The following is a 21,852-nucleotide window of genomic DNA, read 5'->3' on the forward strand; positions in this document are numbered from 1 at the left end:
TAACCCAGATCATCTGTTTTTTAATGATGTTGGTTTTGGAATAATATTGGCCCCATGGGGAACTACACCCACCCCCCCCCCCCCCCCCCCCGCACCCCACTGTTCTTCCAATCGCGGCCTTGGGATCTGTTACATCCACCTGAGAGGGGCAGACGGGGGCCTCGGTTTAACGTCTCATCCGAAAGACGGCACCTCCTACAGTGCAGCACTCCCTCAGTACTGGCACTGGGAGAGTCGGCCTGGATTATGGGGCTCGAGTCACTGGTGTGGGGGAACTCGAACCCACAGACAGATTCACTCACCCAAGCGAGCATAGACAGACACGTGCAAATGTACATGGGTGCATGATAGATGATCTTAGGGTGACCACACGTCACTGCTTCATGGGGACAGTCCTCCGATGAGGTATCGTGTCTCCCGCAGTGTCGCCAGTTCACAAAATCCATCCTCAAGTGAATACCTTAACTATTAACAGCCACACGTGTGCAAATCAGGAGTCATGTGACTCTGAGATACCCTGGGGCTGGCCCATAAAGTGGGCAGGCCTCCTGTGCAGGTGGTGGAGGGAGTGAATGTTGAAGGTGGTGGATGGGGTGCCAATCAAGCGGGCTGCTTTGTCCTGGATGTCGAGCTTCTTGAGTGTTGTTGGAGCTGCACCCACCCAGGCACGCGTAGAGCATTCCATCACACTCCTGACTTGTGCCTTGGTCACCATACACAAGCATGCAAATAGACACACACAGATTCACAAAGACGTGTCAAAACGGCAAGTTGAAAAAGACCAGCACCTTTGTGACCAGACCACTGGTTTATAAAATAACACTGAACATGTAACACAAACCTGGGGGCCAGGCGTTGGACAGAATCCCGCCTCATTGACAGAAAAACCATTGGCCCAATTCCTCAGTCTCGATTGCCTCGCAATTTTTCAAGGAGGTTCGGGGTTTCCTTGGCGTGACGTCAGGGAGCTTGGAAAGTCTCGATCACGGCCCTTAAACTGTTGGGCGTTGAATGAATGGGATTCAGGTAAGGGTAGGCAGCTGAGGTGGGGTTTTCTCGAGATCTGCTGACTATTTTGAGAGGGTGGGCCCAGTTTCTCTCAGAGGTGTTGTCAATCCCATCCCCCTCTGAGGGAAGTTAACGTTTCTGTTTAAAATGTCATCTTTTGCTGTTTTGAGCAGTTTCATTATCTTGAGCGTTTGCTTTCAACTGGATTGCTGCGATTCTTAGATGTGGACAAAACATGGTCGGGTTTAACAAGAGAAGGAGAAGGCAAAAGAGAAGGCCCACTATCACCACCTGCTGGAGCTGGGCTTTGGTGGGTCTGGTCAACGCGGCCAACATCCCAAGAAGTCCGCCAAGGCCCCGTTCCCCTGGTTGCTATGGGTAACAAACTCATCCCATTCTCCCAGTTGCTTCGGGTAAGGAACCCATCCGATCCCCCCAGGCCCCGTTCCCCACCACGGTTGCTATGGTGAATCAATCCATCCCATTCTCCCCGTTGCTGTGGGTAACAAAACCCTTCCCATTTTCCCAGGCCTGAATCCCCCGGTTGCTATGGATAACCAACCCATCCCATTATCTCAGGCCCCCATTTCTCCCAGTTGCTATGGGTAACCAATCCATCCCCATTCTCCCAGGTCCCATTCCCCATGTTATGCCAGTCAACCTCCGCCCTTTCTCACTAGCAATAAACCCATCTCGTTTAGCACAAACCGTACCTTTTTTAACAAGCGGACTGTCCACAAATGTCGAAGATGGAAACCGCAACGAAAGATGATTTCATTTTCAAGCAACAGTCCATTTTCTCCACGGATTCCCCCATGTGGCCAAGACATTAATTATCGAGATTTCCAATGAACTTTCAACATTAACAAAGATGACTTTGGACTTTAGAACCTGATCCTACCCCCTTGGTCTAGGCCTTGGCTTTAGGCCCTTTGTGGCCAATGGAAGCTCTGCTCCACCTCCCATCAGGCTCCAAAATCTTTCGGGTGGTGAATTTAAAAAAAACCCGGAGACTTCATCAATCCCCGAGGATAGTTGCAGTGGACAGCTTTTCCAAAGCATTTTAGACACATCTCTTTGGACAAAACAGTCTCAATCTGTCACTTCTTTAAATGAATCTAGACCCTCCCTCACACTATCTGAATGGGGAAGCTCCTGTGAAACGATTGATCAATTGGGGCGGGGGAACAATGATGGGTAAATATATGGCTTGATGTTCATGCCCAAGCTAAAATGGCCATTTCCATAAAAGCAACAACTTGCATTTATATGGCTCCTTTAACGTAGTAAAACGTCCCCAAAGCGTTTTACAGAAGCGTCATCAATTTGAGCCCGAGCCCCATCAGGATTTATTAGGGATCAAAAGCTCGGTCAGAGAGGTTGGTTTTAAGGAGCGTCTTAAAGGAGAGAGAGAGGGAATTCCAGAGATTAGGGCCCCCAGGCAGCTGAAGGCACGGCCGCCAATGGTGGAGCGATGGGAATCAGGGGATGGGCGAGAGGCCGGAATTGGAGGAGAGCAGAGATCTCGGAGGGTTGTAGGAGGGGGGTTACAGAGATAGGGAAGGGATGAGGCCATGGAGGGATTCGAAAACAAGTTTGAGAATTTGACGATGAGGGAGCTTGGAGACAAAGAGCGCTGATGTAAAAAATCAGTCCCGTATGTTATGAAGACTGCCAAGTGCTTTGATGAATAAGTCATCCTTAAATTAGTGTCTTTGGGTGCAAAGAGAAAAAGTACTGTCGGTCTTTCCCCCTCCCCCACCCCTCGGAGGAGCTGGGGGAGGGGGAGCTGAGTTGAGGCCGGCCTGCGTCACTTGCCGTAGGTGGGGTCATTCTCGGTGTCGCTGCCCTCCGACACAAACTCCTCGAAGGGCATGCACGCAAAGCAGAACCGTTTCATGTCTTTCCAGCATATCCGGCAGTACATGGCCCCGCACCCGACATTGGGGCAGTGGTAGGATGTCTCCGTCGGCCCCTCGCTGCAGACCACGCATCGCTTGCGGATAAACCGCCGCAGGCAGGGCAGGGCACGGTGGAGCCAGCCAGCGACCCCACGCAGATGCTGCAAGAAGGTAAAAGGCAGTCAAACAGAATTCAGCGGTCAACATGCACCAACCCCCAGGTAGACCCCGAGGCATCTTAAATAACCCCAACTCCGTGCCTTAGCAAATACTTCCTGTCTGACCCGGCCATAAAACAACACTTTGTCCAATCCACCTTAATCCAGGGGTTCGGGTGGGTTTATATATAGAATAACAGATACCCGGGAGTGAGTTACAGACTGGAATCTAATCGAGGGGTTCGGGGGGTTTATATATAGAATAACAGATACCCGGGAGTGAGTTACAGACTGGAATCTAATCGAGGGGTTCGGGTGGTTTATATATAGAATAACAGATACCCAGGAGTGAGTTACAGACTGGAATCTAATCGAGGGGTTCGGGGGGTTTATATATAGAATAACAGATACCCGGGAGTGAGTTACAGACTGGAATCTAATCGAGGGGTTCGGGGGGTTTATATATAGAATAACAGATACCCGTGAGTGAGTTACAGGCTGGAATCTAATCGAGGGGTTCGGGTGGTTTATATATAGAATAACAGATACCCGGGAGTGAGTTACAGGCTGGAATCTAATCGAGGGGTTCGGGTGGTTTATATATAGAATAACAGATACCCGGGAGTGAGTTACAGACTAGAATCTAATAGAGGGGTTCGGGTGGTTTATATATAGAATAACAGATACCCGGGAGTGAGTTACAGGCTGGAATCTAATCGAGGGGTTCGGGTGGTTTATATATAGAATAACAGATACCCGGGAGTGAGTTACAGACTAGAATCTAATAGAGGGGTTCGGGTGGTTTATATATAGAATAACAGATACCCGGGAGTGAGTTACAGGCTGGAATCTAATCGAGGGATTCGGGTGGTTTATATATAGAATAACAGATACCCGGGAGTGAGTTACAGGCTGGAATCTAATCGAGGGGTTCGGGTGGTTTATATATAGAATAACAGATACCCGGGAGTGAGTTACAGACTGGATTCTAATCGAGATGTTCGGGTGGTTTATATATAGAATAACAGATACCTGGTAGTGAGTTACAGGCTGGAATCTAATCGAGGGGTTCGGGTGGTTTATATATAGAATAACAGATACCCGGGAGTGAGTTACAGACTGGAATCTAATCGAGGGGTTCGGGGGGTTTATATATAGAATAACAGATACCCAGGAGTGAGTTCCAGACTGGAATCTAATCGAGGGGTTCGGGTGGTTTATATATAGAATAACAGATACCCAGGAGTGAGTTACAGACTGGAATCTAATCGAGGGGTTCGGGTGGTTTATATATAGAATAACAGATACCCGGGAGTGAGTTACAGACTGGAATCTAATCGAGGGGTTCGGGTGGTTTATATATAGAATAACAGATATCCGGGAGTGAGTTACAGACTGGAATCTAATCGAGGGGTTCAGTCGGGTTCATATATAGAATAACAGATACCCGGGAGTGAGTTACAGACTGGAATCTAATCGAGGGGTTCGGGGGGTTTATATATAGAATAACAGATACCCGGGAGTGAGTTACAGACTGGAATCTAATCGAGGGGTTCGGGTGGTTTATATATAGAATAACAGATACCCGGGAGTGAGTTACAGACTGGAATCTAATCGAGGGGTTCGGGTGGTTTATATATAGAATAACAGATACCCGGGAGTGAGTTACAGACTGGAAACTAATCGAGGGGTTCGGGTGGTTTATATATAGAATAACAGATACCCGGGAGTTAGTTACAGACTGGAATCTAATCGAGGAGTTCGTGGGAGTGAGATATCGAATAACGGGGAGTGAGGTGGAGTCTCCTGCCTGCGGAGAGGTGTATAACTGCAGAGGGTTAACCAGCGGAAAACGTACCCGGAGCTTATTCGTGCGTGCTTGGATCAGGATTTTCTTGCGCTGTGTCTCCGCGTACGATATCCGCCTGCGCAGGTAGTCGTTGTACAGGAACAGCACCCGTTTCTTCTCCCGCTGTTAAACCAGAGCAGACAGTCAATCAGGTCCCACGGGCAGTGATGCATGCATTTCTCCCTTCAAATATTTATCCAATTCCCCCTTTTTGAAAGTTACTATTGAATCTGCTTCCACCGCCCTTTCAGGCAGCGCGTTCCAGATCACAACAACTCACTGTGTTAAATAAAAATTCTCCTCTCTTTTTGTTCCTGGGACATGGGTGTCGTTGGCCAGGCTGCCATTTATTGCCCCTTGAGAAGGTGGTGGTGAGCTGCCTTCTTGAACCGCTGCAGTCCATGTGGGGTAGGTACACCCACAGTGCTGTTCGGGAGGGAGTTCCAGGATTTTGACCCAGCGACAGTGAGGGAACGGCTGATTTATTTCCAAGTCAGGAGTCCTCCAGTCCTTCTGGAGGAGACAAAGTTCCCCAGTTGCGGAAAGGGTCTGCTGGCAGTGCGAGAGGACAGATCAGCCTTGGTGCTGGGTGCAGGAGTCTTATGTGGACAATGAAGGCCCTTACCAATCCTTCCCATACCAGGAAACTTCAGCACCATCCAGGAGTCAATCAGTGCAACAGTGCGCGAATACAGAGAGCACAGGGTGAACGGGACTTTGCGCACGTTAGTTACGGGCCAGCTGAAGTTTATGGAGATAAATGCGTCATTCTTTCTTTGAAAAGGGGGAGGCTGATCTAGCAGGACGTTGGCACATTTCGCAGAGCAGAAGGGGCCCTTACCTTCGGGAAACAGAAGGATGCTATAACCCTGCGTAATCGGTAGCTGAAGACTTGAAGAAAGCAGAATAGAATCATCCCAGCTATCGGTAATATGGTGAGGAACATGGCCTGTTTCGATATCTTGTGGGGTTGAGGAAGACAGTCTGAAACACACGCACACACACACACACAAAGAATGTAATATTCATTCACACTTCAATTGGCAGTACAGTGAGGTCTGATTAAGGTCATGCCCCCTGTTGTCCCAGACCAATTCCAATGATTAATCCCGGTTCCCCGATTGGGCTTTGATGGGAGAGTTAGGGGACTAGAGGGGTGGTCTTCGATGGGAGAGTTAGGGGACTAGAGGGATGGTCTTCGATGGGAGAGTTAGGGGACTAGAGGGATGGTCTTCGATGGGAGAGTTAGGGGACTAGAGGGATGGTCTTCGATGGGAGAGTTAGGGGACTAGAGGGATGGTCTTCGATGGGAGAGTTAGGGGACTAGAGGGATGGTCTTCAATGGGAGAGTTAGGGGACTAGAGGGATGGTCTTCGATGGGAGAGTTAGGGGACTAGAGGGATAGTCTTCGATGGGAGAATTAGGGGACTAGAGGGATGGTCTTCGATGGGAGAGTTAGGGGACTAGAGGGATGGTCTTCGATGGGAGAGTTAGGGGACTAGAGGGATGGTCTTCAATGGGAGAGTTAGGGGACTAGAGGGATGGTCTTCGATGGGAGAGTTAGGGGACTAGAGGGATAGTCTTCGATGGGAGGGTTAGGGGACTAGAGGGATGGTCTTCGATGGGAGAGTTAGGGGACTATAGGGATGATCTTTGATGGGAGAGTTAGGGGACTAGAGGGATGGTCTTCGATGGGAGGGTTAGGGGACTAGAGGGATGGTCTTCGATGTGAGAGTTAGGGGACTACAGGGATGGTCTTCGATGAGAGAGTTAGGGGACTAGAGGGATTGTCTTCAATGGGAGAGTTAGGGGACTAGAAGGATGGTCTTTGATGAGAGAGTTAGGGGACTAGAGGGATGGTCTTCGATGGGAGAGTTAGGGGACTAGAGGGATGGTCTTCGATGAGAGAGTTAGGGGACTAGAGGGATTGTCTTCAATGGGAGAGTTAGGGGACTAGAGGTATGGTCTTTGATGTGAGAGTTAGGGGACTAGAGGGATGGTCTTCGATGTGAGAGTTAGGGGACTAGAAGGATGGTCTTTGATGAGAGAGTTAGGGGACTAGAGGGATGGTCTTCGATGGGAGAGTTAGGGGACTAGAGGTATGGTCTTTGATGGGAGAGTTAGGGGACGAGAGGGATGGGCTTCAATGAGAGAGTTAGGGGACTAGAGGGATGGTCTTCGATGGGAGGATTAGGGGATAGAGGGATGGTTTTCAATGGGAGAGTTAGGGGACTAGAGAGATGGTCTTCGATGGAAGAGTTAGGGGACTAGAGGGATGGTCTTCGATGGGAGGATTAGGGGATAGAGGGATGGTCTTCAATGGGAGGATTAGGGGATAGAGGGATGGTTTTCGATGGGAGAGTTAGGGGACTGGAGGGATGGTCTTCGATGGGTGGGTTAGGAGACTAGACGGATGGTCTTCGATGAGAGTGTTAGGGGACATCAGGGATGGTCTTCGATGGGAGGGTTAGGGGACTACAGCGATGGTCTTCGATGGGAGAGTTAGGGGATAGAGGGATGGAGGGATGGTCTTCGATGAGTGAGTTAGGGGACTAGAGGGACGGTCTTCGATGGGTGAGACGTTAAACTGAGTCCCCTTCTGGATCTCTCAGGTGGACATAAAAGTTCTAGTTGCACTATTTGGGAGAAGAGTGGGGGGGGGGAGTAGGTGGGGTGGCTGGAGTTCTCCCCAGTGTCCTTCAGCCATTATTTATCCCTCAACCAACATCGCTGAAAAACAGATGATCTGGGTCAATAGAATCATCGAATCATAGGGTTGTGATCACATTGCTGTTTGTGGGATCTTGCTGTGCGCTGATTGGACCCTGCATTTCCTACGTTACAGCAGCGACTACACTTCAACAGCATTTCATCAGCTGTGAAGCGCTTTTGGACGCGCTGAGCTGGTGAAAGGTGCTCGAGAAATGCACGTCCTTCCTGACTATTTTATTGATGGTGGGCTGGCCATTGGTGTGACGCACTTTCCAAATCTCACTTCCCCCGCAAACAAGGACCTCAAAAGAATGGAACTCCTTACCTCCCTCAAACTCCCTGATTCATCTCACCTCTCCTTGTCCCTCTCAATCTTGCTTAGGTACACTACGAGGGTGCCTCAGCTGCTGCTACAACCCCCACGGTCCCAAGCGCTCACACTGCGGTCAAGCCACCCCGACTTACGCAAATTATTGGATTCCATCTTCACGTCGAGCGTGGTGTTAAAGGCGGAGACAGCTTTGCGAATTAGATTGGCCAGAATGGACGTGCCTCCAACCTTGATCTCGAGGTGATGGCTCTCTGTACAAATCATAGGAACATACATAGGGACAATAGGGATGGTAGAAATAAAAGGAATATAGGAACATCGGGACAGGAGGAGGCCATTCAGCCCCTCGAGCTTGTTGCCCCATTCAATGAGATCATGGCTGATCTGTATATTAACTCCATCTTCATCTCATGGTTCCGTCTTAATCCCCTTACACAAGGACACAAGGTCACTTGCTGTACCTGCAACGAACTCTTTGCGATTTATGCACCAAGCCACCCAGATCCCTCTGTACCGTAGAGTTCTACAATCACTCTCCATTCAAATCATATCCTGCTTTTCTATTATTCCCACCAAAGTGGACAAGTTCACATTATCCCGCATTCTACTCCATCTGCCAAATTTTTGCCCACTCGCTAAACCTACCTAAATCCCTTTGAACACTCTTTATATCCTCTTGACAGCTTACTTTCCTACCCATCTTTGTGTCATCTGCATATTTAGCTACTGTACATTCGGTCCCTTAATTCAAATCACTGTTATCATATAAATTATAAATAGTTGAGGCCCCAGCACTCCACTAGTTACAGCTTGCCAAACCGAAAATGCCCCATTTACCCCGACTCCCTGCTTCCTGTTAGCTAACCAATCCTCTATCCATGCTAATATGTTACCCCCTACACCATGAGCTCTTATTTTGTGTAGTAACCTTTAATGTGGAACCTTATCGAATGCCTTTTGGAAATCCAAATATACTACATCTACTGGTTCCCCTTTATCCACATTGCTGGTTACTTCCTCAAAGAACTCTAATAAATTAGTCAAACATTATTTCCCTTTCACAAAACCATGTTGACCTCCAGCCTTGACAGCTTTTTTGGGGGAGCGAGTTCCAGATTTCCCACTCCCCTTTGTGTGAAGAAGTGCTTCCTGACATCACCCCCTGAACGGCCTGGCTCCAATTTTAAGGTTCTGCCCCCTTGTTCTGGACTCCCCCTCCCCCCACCAGAGGAAATAGTTTCTCTCTATCGACCCAATCGAATCCTTTAATGCAAAAGGGACAGTGGCAGAACTGAGTGGTTATAATTATCAGGTAAAACTGAATAGACTGGGGATTTTATCTCTAGAGTAGAGAAGGCTGAGGGGTGACCTGATTGAGGGCTTTAAAATGACGAAAGGGTTTCGATAGGGTAGACGTAGAGAAGATGTTTCCACTTGTGGGGGCGAGACCAGAACTAGGGGGTCATCAATAGAAGACAGTCACTAATAAATCCAATGGGGAATTCAGGAGAAACCTCTTTGCCTGGAGAGTGGTGAGAATGTGGAACTCGCTACCACAGGGAGTGGTTGAGGGGAATCACAGAGATACATTTAAGGGGTAGCTGTATTCCGAAGCCATTCAGCCCATCATGTCCATTCTAGCTCTCTGCGAGAGCAACTCCTCCAGTCCTGCTCTCTGCCTTTTCCCCGAAGCCCTGCAAATTGTTTCTCTTCCGATAATTATCCAATTCCCTTTTGAAGGCCTCGATTTGAACCTGCCTCCACCGCGCTCTCAGGCAGCCCATTCCAGATCCTAACCACTCGCTGCGGAAAAAGGTTTTCCCTCGTCTCGCCGTTGGTCCTTTTGCCAATCACCTTAAATCGGTGCCCACTGGTTCTCCACCCTTCCGCCAGTGGGAACGGTTTCTCTCTATCTACTCTGTCCAGAGCCCTCATGATTTTGAAGGCCTCGATCAAATCTCCTCTCAACTTTCTCTTCTCCAAGGAGAACAGCCCCAGCTTCTCCCAATCTACCCACGTAACTGAAGTTCCTCATCCCTGGAACCATTCTTGTGAACCTTGTCTGCACTCTCTTTAATGCCTTAACATCCTTCCGAAAGTGTGGGTGTCCGGAACTGGACTCTAGTTGAGGCCCTGCCAGTGTTTTATACAGGTTTATCATAACTTCCTTGTTTTTGTACACTGGGCCCCTATTTATAAATTTATACATTATTAATTACCACAAAAAGCAGATGATCTGGGTCATTATCACATCGCTATTTGTGGGATCTTGCTGTGCACAAATTGGCTACAGGGTTTCCACCATTACACCAGTGACCGCACTTCAAAACAAGTCCGCATCACAGACTCACCACTGAAGTTGTACTCCAGATAACTGTGTCGTTTGATAATGTCCAACATTGTGAAGAGCAGCCAGTCCAAGACAAAAAGGCCTATGATTACCAGGATTAGCGTTGCGTACTGTACCAGCTCGATCACCTGAAGGATGCACAAGGGTGAAAGCTTTAGCCCACAGTGCCTGGCTATGTCGGTCTGCCTTTTTGGCTCGGTGGTTAGCAGGCCGGCCTCTGAGTCAGCCAGGCTGTAAGTTCAAATCCCACCCCAGAGAGTAGAGCCAAAACTTAGGCCAACTCTCCTGTTGTAAGCACTGCCCTGTCAGAGGGTCAGTACTGAGGGAGCACTGCACTGTCAGAGGGTCAGTACTGGGGGAGTGCCGCACTGTCGGAGGGTCAGTACTGAGGGAGCACTGCACTGTCGGAGGGTCAGTACTGAGGGAGTGCTGCACTGTCGGAGGGTCAGTACTGAGGGAGTGCTGCACTGTCGGAGGATCAGTACTGAGGGAGTGCTGCACTGTCGGAGGATCAGTACTGAGGGAGTGCTGCACTATCGGAGGGTCAGTACTGAGGGAGTGCTCACTGTCGGAGGGTCAGTACTGAGGGAGTGCCGCACTGTCGGAGGGTCAGTACTGAGGGAGTGCCGCACTTTCGGAGGGTCAGTACTGAGGGAGTGCTGCACTGTCGGAGAATCAGTACTGAGGGAGTGCCGCATTGTCGGAGGGTCAGTACTGAGAGAGTGCTGCACTGTCGGAAAATCAGTACTGAGGGAGTGCCGCATTGTCAGAGGGTCAGTACTGAGGGAGTGCCGCACTTTCGGAGGGTCAGTACTGAGGGAGTGCTTCAGTGTCAGAGGGGCAGTACTGAGAGTGCCGCACTGTCGGAGGATCAGTACTGAGGGAGTGCTGCACTGTCGGAGGGTCAGTACTGAGGGAGTGCTGCAGTGTCAGAGGATCAGTACTGAGGGAGTGCTGTACTGTCGGAGGGTCAGTATTGAGGGAGTGCTGCAATGTCGGAGGGTCAGTACTGAGGGAGTGCTGCACTGTCGGAGGGTCAGTACTGAGGGAGTGCTGCAGTGTCAGAGGATCAGTACTGAGGGAGTGCTGCACTGTCGGAGGGTCAGTACTGAGGGAGTGCTGCAGTGTCAGAGGATCAGTACTGAGGGAGCGCCGCACTGTCGAGGGTCAGTACTGAGGGAGTGCTGCACGGTCGGATGGTCAGTACTGAGGGAGTGCTGCACTGTCGAGGGATCAGTACTGAGGGAGTGCTGCACTGTCGGAGGGTCAGTACTGAGGGAGCGCCGCACTGTCGGAGGATCAGTACTGAGGGAGTGCTGCACTGTCGGAGGATCAGTACTGAGGGAGTGCTGCACTGTCGGAGGGTCAGTACTGAGGGAGTGCTGCACTGTCGGAGGGTCAGTACTGAGGGAGTGCTGCACTGTCGGAGGGTCAGTACTGAGGGAGTGCTGCAGTGTCAGAGGATCAGTACTGAGGGAGTGCTGCACTGTCGGAGGGTCAGTACTGAGGGAGTGCTGCAGTGTCAGAGGATCAGTACTGAGGGAGTGCTGCACTGTCGGAGGGTCAGTACTGAGGGAGTGCTGCAGTGTCAGAGGGTCAGTACTGAGGGAGCGCCGCACTGTCGGAGGGTCAGTACTGAGGGAGTGCTGCACTGTCGGAGGGTCAGTACTGAGGGAGTGCCGTACTGTCGAATGGGCAGTACTGAGGGAGTGCCGCACTGTCGGAGGGTCAGTACTGAGGGAGTGCTTCAGTGTCAGAGGGGCAGTACTGAGAGTGCCGCACTGTCGGAGGGTCAGTACTGAGGGAGTGCTGCACTGTCGGAGGGTCAGTACTGAGGGAGTGCTGCAGTGTCAGAGGATCAGTACTGAGGGAGTGCTGTACTGTCGGAGGGTCAGTATTGAGGGAGTGCTGCACTGTCGGAGGGTCAGTACTGAGGGAGTGCTGCACTGTCGGAGGGTCAGTACTGAGGGAGTGCTGCAGTGTCAGAGGATCAGTACTGAGGGAGTGCTGCAGTGTCAGAGGGTCAGTACTGAGGGAGCGCCGCACTGTCGGAGGGTCAGTACTGAGGGAGTGCTGCACTGTCGGAGAGTCAGTACTGAGGGAGTGCTGCACTGTCGGAGGATCAGTACTGAGGGAGTGCTGCACTGTCGGATGTTCAGTACTGAGGGAGCGCCGCACTGTCGGAGGATCAGTACTGAGGGAGTGCTGCACTGTCGGAGGGTCAGTATTGAGGGAGTGCTGCACTGTCGGAGGGTCAGTACTGAGGGAGTGCTGCACTGTCGGAGGGTCAGTACTGAGGGAGTGCTGCAGTGTCAGAGGATCAGTACTGAGGGAGCGCCGCACTGTCGGAGGGTCAGTACTGAGGGAGTGCTGCAGTGTCAGAGGATCAGTACTGAGGGAGCGCCGCACTGTCGGAGGGTCAGTACTGAGGGAGTGCTGCAGTGTCAGAGGATCAGTACTGAGGGAGCGCTGCACTGTCGGAGGGTCGGTACTGAGGGAGTGCTGCAGTGTCAGAGGATCAGTACTGAGGGAGCGCCGCACTGTCGGAGGGTCAGTACTGAGGGAGTGCTGCATTGTCAGAGGATCAGGACTGAGGGAGCGCCGCACTGTCGGAGGGTCAGTCGAAGCAAAGGGAAAATATTCCAGTTACGGTTTTGGGTTTGGGGGCAGGCATTGATTTATCCAGGAACACCACAGCAGGGAAGATGCTTGCTGCTGCCCACACTTACCAGGGTCTTCATTTCTACTGCGTGGATCTGGAAGTGCCAGGGAAATATGACATCAGGCCTTTCTGCTTTCTTCAGTGGCAGAATATATCTCCTCTCCTGGGGCAGGAACGAAGGTTAACACAGTAAATGGGAGCCTAACTCCACGTTTTCTCTCATGCTCCTGGATGGCATGGCTCCCTTCCCCTCCCCCGCCACAGCAATACCCAAAACAAAAAGGGACCCACAGTGGACTGAAACCAACATACGCCAACAGTTACAACCAGCTGGGTATTGTGGGGCTGCCCACCAGGTACCGGGACCCCGCAGTTTTGTTTTCCTGGGCACTGGATGCCCCTGTAAAGTGCCCAATCAAAAGATGAGGGGCGATTCTTCGATCTTCATGAACCCTGAACTCCCTAAGCACCGCACCCCCGTAAATGTTGGGCCAGTTTTTTTTTTTCCCAACAGGGCCATCAAGAGGACACTGAAAGAACGAGCCTGGCAACAACGTCGACTGGTTGTCACATGACTCACGTTACAAATAGAACAGAAACCCTGGTAACGTGGGAGATGTGGGCAGAGAAACTCAGTCACGCGCCCCTTGATTGGACAAGCCCAGGGAGCAGCAGAGTGAACCCGAGAGGGCAGAAACCTCACAAGCTTTTGGTTGTCGTGTCTGTGTGTTTTACCTCGTGGTGTGAGCGGCTGATAAAGTTAGCCTGCTGCTGAAGAAGTGAAGGAAGGAGAGAAGGCCACAACCCAGCTCGTTTTCCAGCATCTCTAAAAGACCCTCAGAAGGCCACTCTGTCAATTCATCAACGTCTCCTGACTTTGAAGAAAGCCTGCTAAATTAGTTCTCAACGGAGCCTGAAAAGAACTGTTCTAAAAACTCCCAGTGATCTGTCTGCGTGTACTCGGAGGCTAGACTGTATGCCAGTCTTACAACAACATATCTCATCCACTGTTTTCATCAAAAATGAGCAAGTAATCAGCCCAAGCATTTTTTTTTGTCTGTAACAGAGCTCTGAATTTTTAAAAATCCCTTTTATTTTTCTGGTTAACCAGTGTATGTGTGTGTGTGTGTGAGTGTGAGGGGCGAAGATAAAAAGGGGACTTTTAATATTTCAATCTGGTTAAGACTTGTTCTATAATAAACTGATAATGTTATGGTTCATTAAACAAACCTGGTTAGTGTGTTTTATTCTGGGAAAAATAGAGTATCTGATTAACCGTGGGAAAGTTTAAATATATGTTGTGACCTGTGGAGAAGTGGGGCTAGAATAAACAGTGCACTCCTCCCTCCTCAGTCGTAGCATATCAAACCGGGGAGGTGGTGGTGTAGTGGTATTGTCACTGGACATGGTATTGCTCTGGGGACATGGGTTCAAATCCCACCACAGCAGAAAATGGAATTTGAATTCAATTAATAAATCTGGAATTAAAAGCTAGTCTAATGATGGCCTTGAAACCAATGTCGATTGTTGTAAAAACCCATCTGGTTCACTAATGTCTTTTAGGGAAGGAAATCTGCTGTCCTTACCTGGTCTGGCCGACATGTGACACCAGACCCACAACAATGTGGTTAACTCTTACATGCCCTCTGAAATGGCCGAGCAAGCCACTCAGTTGTATCTAACCATAACGAAGTCAATAAAAAGGAATGAAACCGGACGGACCACCCAGCATTGACCTAGGCACCGGAAATGACAACGGCAAACCCAGCCCTGTCGATCCTGCAAAGTCCTCCTTACTAACATCTGGGGGCTTGTGCCAAAGTTGGGAGAGCTGTCCCACAGACGAGTCAAGCAACAGCCTGACATAGCCATACTCACGGAATCATACCTTACAGACAATGTCCCAGACACTGCCATCACCATCCCCGGGTATGTCCTGTCCCACCGGCAGGACAGACCCACCAGAGGTGGTGGCACAGTGGTATAGAGTCGGGAGGGAGTTGCCCTGGGAGTCCTCAATATCGACTCCGGACCCAATGAAGTCTCATGGCACCAAATCAAACATGGGAAAGGTAACCTCCTACTGATTACCACCTACCGCCCTCCCTCAGCTGATGAGTCAGTACTCCACCATGTTGAACAGCACTTGGAGGAAGCACTGAGGGTGGCGAGGGCACAAAATATACTCTGGGTGGGGGACTTCAATGTCCATCACCAAGAGTGGCTCGGTAGCACCACTACTGACCGAGCTGGCCGAGTCCTAAAGGACATAGCTGCTAGACTGGGTCTGCGGCAGGTGGTGGGGGAACCAACACGAGGGAAGAACATACTTGACCTCATCGTCACCAATCTGCCTGCCGCAGATGCATCTGTCCATGACAGCATTGGTAGGAGTGACCACCGCACAGTCCTTGTGGAGACAAAGTCCCGCCTTCACATTGAGGATACCGTCCATCGTGTTGTGTGGCACTACCACCGTGCTAAATGGGATAGATTTCAAACAGATCTAGCAATGTAAAACTGGGCATCCATGAGGCGCTGTGGGCCATCAGCAGCAGCAGAATTGTACTCAACCACAATCTGTAACCTCATGGCCCGGCATACCCCCCACTCTACCATTACCATCAAGCCAGGAGATCAACCCTGGTTCAATGAAGAGTGCAGGAGGGCATGCCAGGAGCAGCACCAGGCATACCTCAAAATGAGGTGTCAATCTGGTGAAGCTACAACACAGGACTATCTGTTTGCCAAACTGTGTAAGCAGCATGCGATAGACAGAGCTAAGCGATCCCATAACCAACAGATCAGATCTAAGCTCTGCAGTCCTGCACATCCAGCCGTGAATGGTGGTGGACAATTAAACAACTCACTGGAGGAGGTGGCTCCACAAATACCTCCATCCTCAATGATGGGGGAGCCCAGCACATCAGTGCGAAAGATCAGGCTGAAGCATTTGCAACAATCTTCAGCCAGAAGTGCCGAGTTGATGATCCATCTCTGCCTCCTCCTGAAGTCCCCAGCATCACAGATGCCAGACTTCAGCCAATTCGATTCACTCTGTGTGATATCAAGAAACGACTGAAGGCACTGGATACTGCAAAGGCTATGGGTCCTGACAATACTCCGGCAATAGTACTGAAGACCTGTGCTCCAGAACTTGCCACGCCCCTAGCCAAGCTGTTCTAGTACAGCGACAGCACTGGGATCCACCCTGCAAAGTGGAAAATTGCCCAGGTATGTCCTGTACACAAAAAGCAGGACAAGTCCAACCCGGCCAATTACCGCCCCATCAGCCTACTCTCAATCATCAGTAAAGTGATGGAAGGTGTCATCAACAGTGCCATCAAGCAGCACTTGCTTAGCAATAACCTGCTCAGTGACGCTCAGTTTGGGTTCCGCCGGGGCCACTCAGCTCCTGACCTCATTACAGCCGTGGTTCAAACATGGACAAAAGAGCTGAACTCAAGAGGTGAGGTGAGAGTGACTGCCCTTGACATCAAGGCAGCATTTGACTGAGTATGACATCAAAGAGCCCTAGCAAAACTGGAGTCAATGGGAATCGAGGGAAACCCAACACTGGCTGGAGTCATACCTAGTGCAAAGGAAGATGGTTGTGGTTGTTGGAGGTCAATCATCTCAGTCCCAGGACTTCACTGCAGGAGTTCCTCAGGGTAGTGTCCTAGGCCCAACCAGCTTCAGCTGCTTCATCAATGACCTTCCTTCAATCATAAGGTCAGAAGTGGGGATGTTCGCTGATGATTGCACAATGTTCAGCACCATTCACAACTCCTCAGATACTGAAGCAGTCCATGTAGAAATGCAGCAAGACTTGGACAATATCCAGGCTTGGGCTGATAAGTGGCAAGTAACATTCGTACCACACAAGTGCCAGGCAATGGCCATCTCCAACAAGAGAGAATCTAACCATCTCCCCTTGACATTCAACGGCATTACCATTGCTGAATCCCCCACTATCAACATCCTAGGGGCTACCATTGACCAGAAACTGCACAGGAGTAGCCATATAAATACCGTGGCTACAAGAGCAGGTCAGAGGCTGGGAATCCTGCGGCGAGTAACTCACCTCCTGACTCCCCAAAGCCTGTCCACCATCTACAAGGCACAAGTCAGGAGTGTGATGGAATACTCTCCACTTGCCTGGATGGTTGCAGCTCCAACAACACTCAGGAAGCTCGACACCATCCAGGACAAAGCAGCCCACTTGATTGGCACCCCATCCACAAACATTCACTCCCTCCACCACCGACGCACAGTGACAGCAGTGTGTACCATCTACAAGATGCACTGCAGCAACGCACCAAGGTTCCTTCGACAGCACCTTCCAAACCCGTGACTGCTACCAACTAGAAGGACAAGGGCAGCAAATAAATCGGAACACCACCACCTGCAAGTTCCCATCCAATCCACACACCATTCTGACTTGGAACTATATCGGCCGTTCCTTCACTGTCGCTGGGTCAAAATCCTGGAACTCCCTTCCTAACAGCACTGTGGGTGTACCTACCCCACACGGAATGCAGCGGTTCAAGAAGGCAGCTCACCACCACCTTCTCAAGGGGCAATTAGGGATGGGGCAATAAATGCTGGCCTGGCCAGCGACGCCCACATCCCCTGAATAAATAAAAGAAAACACGTGTATCACTCACCACCTTCCTCCGCCTTGCATCAATCTGCCGAAAGTAAGTGCTGACGTAAATGTTGTCATGACGAATGTCCCGGTTGTACTTTAGTGTGTACAAAAAGGAACTGAGCATAGAGAGAGAGAGAGAGTCCGATTATAGCCGCTGCTGTGTTAAATAAAATGGTGTTTTTTTCCCCCATCATCCTCTTTGTTGACCCCTAACTAAAACGTTAGAGATTGGGGAAAGCGGGGTTGCTGCTTGACCAGGTGGGGCGGTTGGAGGTCGGAGGTCATGTGGTTTAACCTCCAACAATGTGCCCACCCAGAGTCGGCAATCTCCCGGGAGAGGGGGGCGGGTGGGGGAAACCCAGAACCAACCAGGATAACCCCCGGGGGGGAAAATCCTCTCCGACCCCCTCAGGGGATGGAAAACAGTCCTGGAGATCAGACAGACTGGAGGCGGAATGCGGAAGGGTTGGCTTACACTCAAAGCATATATGGGACCAACAACATAGGAACACGAGGGAGCCATTCGGCCCCTCAAGGCTGTCCCCCCCCCCCCCCCCCCCACCATTCAATCGGCAGATCTGTGTCTTGACTCCATCTCCCCGCCTTGGTTCCGCCTTAATCCCCTTAACCCAACATAAATCTATCAATCTCAGTTTGGAAATTTGCCCCCCCCCCCTCCCCCCCGGCCTCGACAGCTTTTCGAGGGGAGAGAGTTCCAGATTCCCACTCCCCTTTGTGTGAAGAAGTGCTTCCTGACATCACCCCCTGAACGGCCTGGCTCCAATGTTAAGGTTCTGCCCCCTTGTTCTGGACTCCCCTCCCCCCAACCAGAGGAAATAGTTTCTCTCTATTGTCCGATGGAGCCCTCAACTATGAACAAACTGACTGTACAAAGAGAGACGTGGTATCTGACTCACGTGATGAAGATAATAAGGAAGGTGAAGGATGCCAGTAGTTTAAATATCAGCACAACATTTTCCAGGACAGTCCGTTTCTTCAGTAGCTCCTCCCGCACTGTCTCGGTGATCTCTGCCTTTGTAATGTTGGCTCCGATTACGGATTCCTGCTCCATTTTCTAGACAAATGAGGAAGGGAAAAGGCAGCTGAGTTAACATTCTTCCACCGAGTTTCGTCACTCTTCTGATTGCGCCTCGGTGAATCGCATCGGGGCGGTTCCCCTACGTTCAAGGCGATATATAAATGCAGGCTTCTGTCTGGTGCCAGCCGTGACTGACTGGGTCGCTGTCTCTTGCCTCAGAGTCAGAAAGTTGGGGGTTCGAGTCCCCGCTCCAGAAACTTCAGCCCATAATCCAGGCCGACACTGTCGGGACTGAGGGAGTGCTGCACTGTCGGAGGTACCGTCATTCGGATGAGACCTTAAACTGAGACCCCCATTCTTTCCTCTCAGGTGAGTGTGAAAAAACATCCCAGGGCGCATAAGGAGATTTTTTTTTCCTTCATTCTTTCACGGGATGCGGGTGTCACTGGCACGCCCAGCATTTGTCGCCCGTCCCTAATTGCCCTTGACAAATGTGCCACACGAACATGCTCTTAGAAGGGGATCATCAGAAACAGCAGCAGGAGGAGGCCATTCGGCCCTTCGAGCCTGCTCTGCCATTCAATACGATCATAGCTGATCTCCTAACTCAACTGCACTTCCCTCCCCATAACCCCTGTCTCCCTTGCCCTGACAACCAAACCACCAAGCAACAAGCTGCTTGTGGCTCAGGAAGGTGGCCCACCACCTGCAAGTTCCCCTCCAAGTCACACACCGTCCCGACTTGGAACTATATCAGCCGTTGCCTCACTGATGCTGGGTCAAAATCCTGGAACTCCCTTCCTAACAGCACTGTGGGTGTACCTACGCCCCAAGGACTGCAGCGGTTCAAGAAGGCAGCTCACCACCACCTTCTCAAGGGGCAATTCGGGATGGGCAATAGCCACTGGAATGAATGAATGCAACTGGCAATGGAAGTGGGCAGTGGGCGCTCACGATGGTCCACTACTCGTTGACCACCATCTCCCCCCCTCCCTCCCAGAAGGAAGCATAACCATCATCGCTCTGATACCTACACTGACAGCCATTTCCGCGGTGAAGTCTTGATTTAGGTTGTCCACTGAGCCGTTGACCTTGTCGTAGAGTTGGCCAAAGTTGGAGTCAACCGGGATCCGGTCCTTGCACCAAGGGGTCATCACTGCAACAGGAAGGTTCACACAACTGAACACCATCAACGTAAAGCTCCCTCTACACTGTCCCCATCAAACACTCCCAGGACGGAACTGCTCATCGGACCCAGGCCCCGAAACCCTCCTCGGGAGCCGGTCCCGCACAACCCGAGCCGCCTCTCGGAAATGCCCTCCGTGCCATTCCAATCGGCGCGGAGGGGTTTCCTGTACGGGCTGCTCCTGCACACTCTCCACTTCCTCGCCCTCGTCAGCCGGCCGGACACGCCCTGGCGGTCCGCGTTGCCATCTGGCGGCGAGGGGAAACCCCGATGGAGGTCTCTCTACGCAGGAGTCTTCCCCCTTTACATCGGGGACCTGGGATGGAGGGTGCTGCACAGAGCAGTCCCGTGCAATAGGCTTTTAAGTAGGTTCACGGACTCCCAGGCCGCCTGTACTTTCTGCGGCCTGGACGAGTCCGTGTTCCACTTTTGTACGGAGTGTGCCAGGTTGCAGCCCCTATTTGAGTATCTGAAGGGGCTGCTCCTCAAATTCTGGCTGCACCTCAGTCCCACGCTCCTGATCTTTGGGCACCCGGTGCGGAGGGGCTTGGGCTGGGAGGAGGATCTCCTCGTCGGTCTGCTCCTGGGCCTGGCCAAGGTGGCAATTCACAGGTCCAGGTTGCGGGCCGTCGGCGGGGGGGGGGGTCCGTCCTCCCCGATTGCCTGCCCCTCTTCCGCGGTTACGTTCGCGCCCGGGTGTCCCTGGAGAAGGAGCATGCGGTGTCCGCCGGTACGTTTGAGGCCTTCCGCGACCGGTGGGCACCGCAGGGACTGGAGTGCATTGTCGACGCTGAGAATGGCATTTTAATTTGAGTTTTTTGTTGATTTATCTGGTTTTAATAAAGTTATTTTAAAACTGTAAATATGTATATAAATGGGGTTAGATACAGAGTAAAGCTCCCTCTACACTGTCCCACATCAAACACAGATGAACAATGCACAACCCACCCTAATTGTAGAGGAGAGCCATAAATATAAATATAAGATAGTCACTCATCAATCCAATCAGGAAATGAGGAGAAATCTCTTTCCCCAGAGAGTGGTGAGAATGTGGAACTCGCTACCACAGGGAGTGGTTGGGGTGAATAGCAGAGATACATTCAAATGGAAACTAGACGAGAACGTGAGAGAAGAGGGGATAGAAAGCTCTGCTGGGAGGCTGAAATGAGGCAGAATGAAATGGGGGAGGACCCGTGCTCTGTCTGGTTGGACCTGTTTCTGTGCTGCAAGTCCTATGTAAGTCTTCCGACGAGTTGACATTGTAAGCAGAGGACTGCTGGTAATCTTACCCTTCATTATGTTGCACAGGAACCTGAAAGTCATCGGGAGGCAGAAGAGGTGATTGAAAAGCGGGACGACCAGTTTAAGCATGCAGGCAGCGTGCTTCTTGTCAAACCATCGTTTGCACCTCATAACCCCAAAGTTCACGATATCTGCAAAGAGAGGAACAACTTGCATCTCTGTCGCGCCTTTCACCGTCTCAGGACCTCCCGAGGCGCATTACAACCAATGAAGCACTTTTCTTTGGAAGTGTGGGTGCTGTTGTAATGTAGGAAACGCAGCAGCCAATTTGCGCACAGCAAGATCCCACAAACAGCGATGTGATGATGATCCCAGATCATCAGTCCTTATTCATTATCGGGCCCCATTCCACCACCCACCCCACCCCCCTCCCCGAACTCTTCTTCCAACAGTGCCCACGGAGGCATTTGCATCCACCCGAGAGGGCAGACGGGGCCCTCAGTTTAACGTCCCACCCCAAGAGACTGTATCTCCAACAGTGCGGCACTCCCTCAGCACCGCGGTGGGAATGTCAGTTTGGATTCAGGGCTCTGGAGTGGGGTCCCAAACCGCAACCTTCTGATTCAAAGGCGGGCGAGGTACCCGCTGAGCCACAGCTGAAATCTAAGAGCGTCGCGCGCTGTACATTTAGCAAGCGGGAAGACCGACGCAGCTTGTGCAGGCAAGGCCTCGGAGTTAAAATCTCCCGAGTCTCGCACTGCCA

At 51.1% G+C, this 21,852-nt stretch overlaps 1 protein-coding gene across 1 annotated transcript in view; it reads right to left on the reverse strand.

The window, feature by feature from the left end:
• Positions 1-1,637: 1,637 nt before the first annotated feature.
• dcst1 (DC-STAMP domain containing 1) overlaps positions 1,638-21,852 on the reverse strand; it is a 200,305-nt gene continuing 180,090 nt past the window's right edge. Inside the window, exons 8-17 of the mRNA XM_068022544.1 lie at positions 21,137-21,280; positions 19,696-19,817; positions 18,540-18,697; positions 17,639-17,738; positions 13,039-13,134; positions 10,311-10,437; positions 8,094-8,210; positions 5,758-5,900; positions 4,926-5,039; positions 1,638-3,070 (exon numbers count right to left, since the gene is read on the reverse strand). Of these exons, the coding sequence (XP_067878645.1) occupies positions 2,819-3,070; positions 4,926-5,039; positions 5,758-5,900; positions 8,094-8,210; positions 10,311-10,437; positions 13,039-13,134; positions 17,639-17,738; positions 18,540-18,697; positions 19,696-19,817; positions 21,137-21,280 (1,373 nt within the window). The 3' untranslated portion in view covers positions 1,638-2,818. The remainder of the gene's footprint in view (positions 3,071-4,925; positions 5,040-5,757; positions 5,901-8,093; positions 8,211-10,310; positions 10,438-13,038; positions 13,135-17,638; positions 17,739-18,539; positions 18,698-19,695; positions 19,818-21,136; positions 21,281-21,852) is intronic.

Source organism: Heterodontus francisci, chromosome 46 (genome assembly GCF_036365525.1).
Source record: "Heterodontus francisci isolate sHetFra1 chromosome 46, sHetFra1.hap1, whole genome shotgun sequence".
Lineage (NCBI taxonomy): Eukaryota > Metazoa > Chordata > Chondrichthyes > Heterodontiformes > Heterodontidae > Heterodontus > Heterodontus francisci.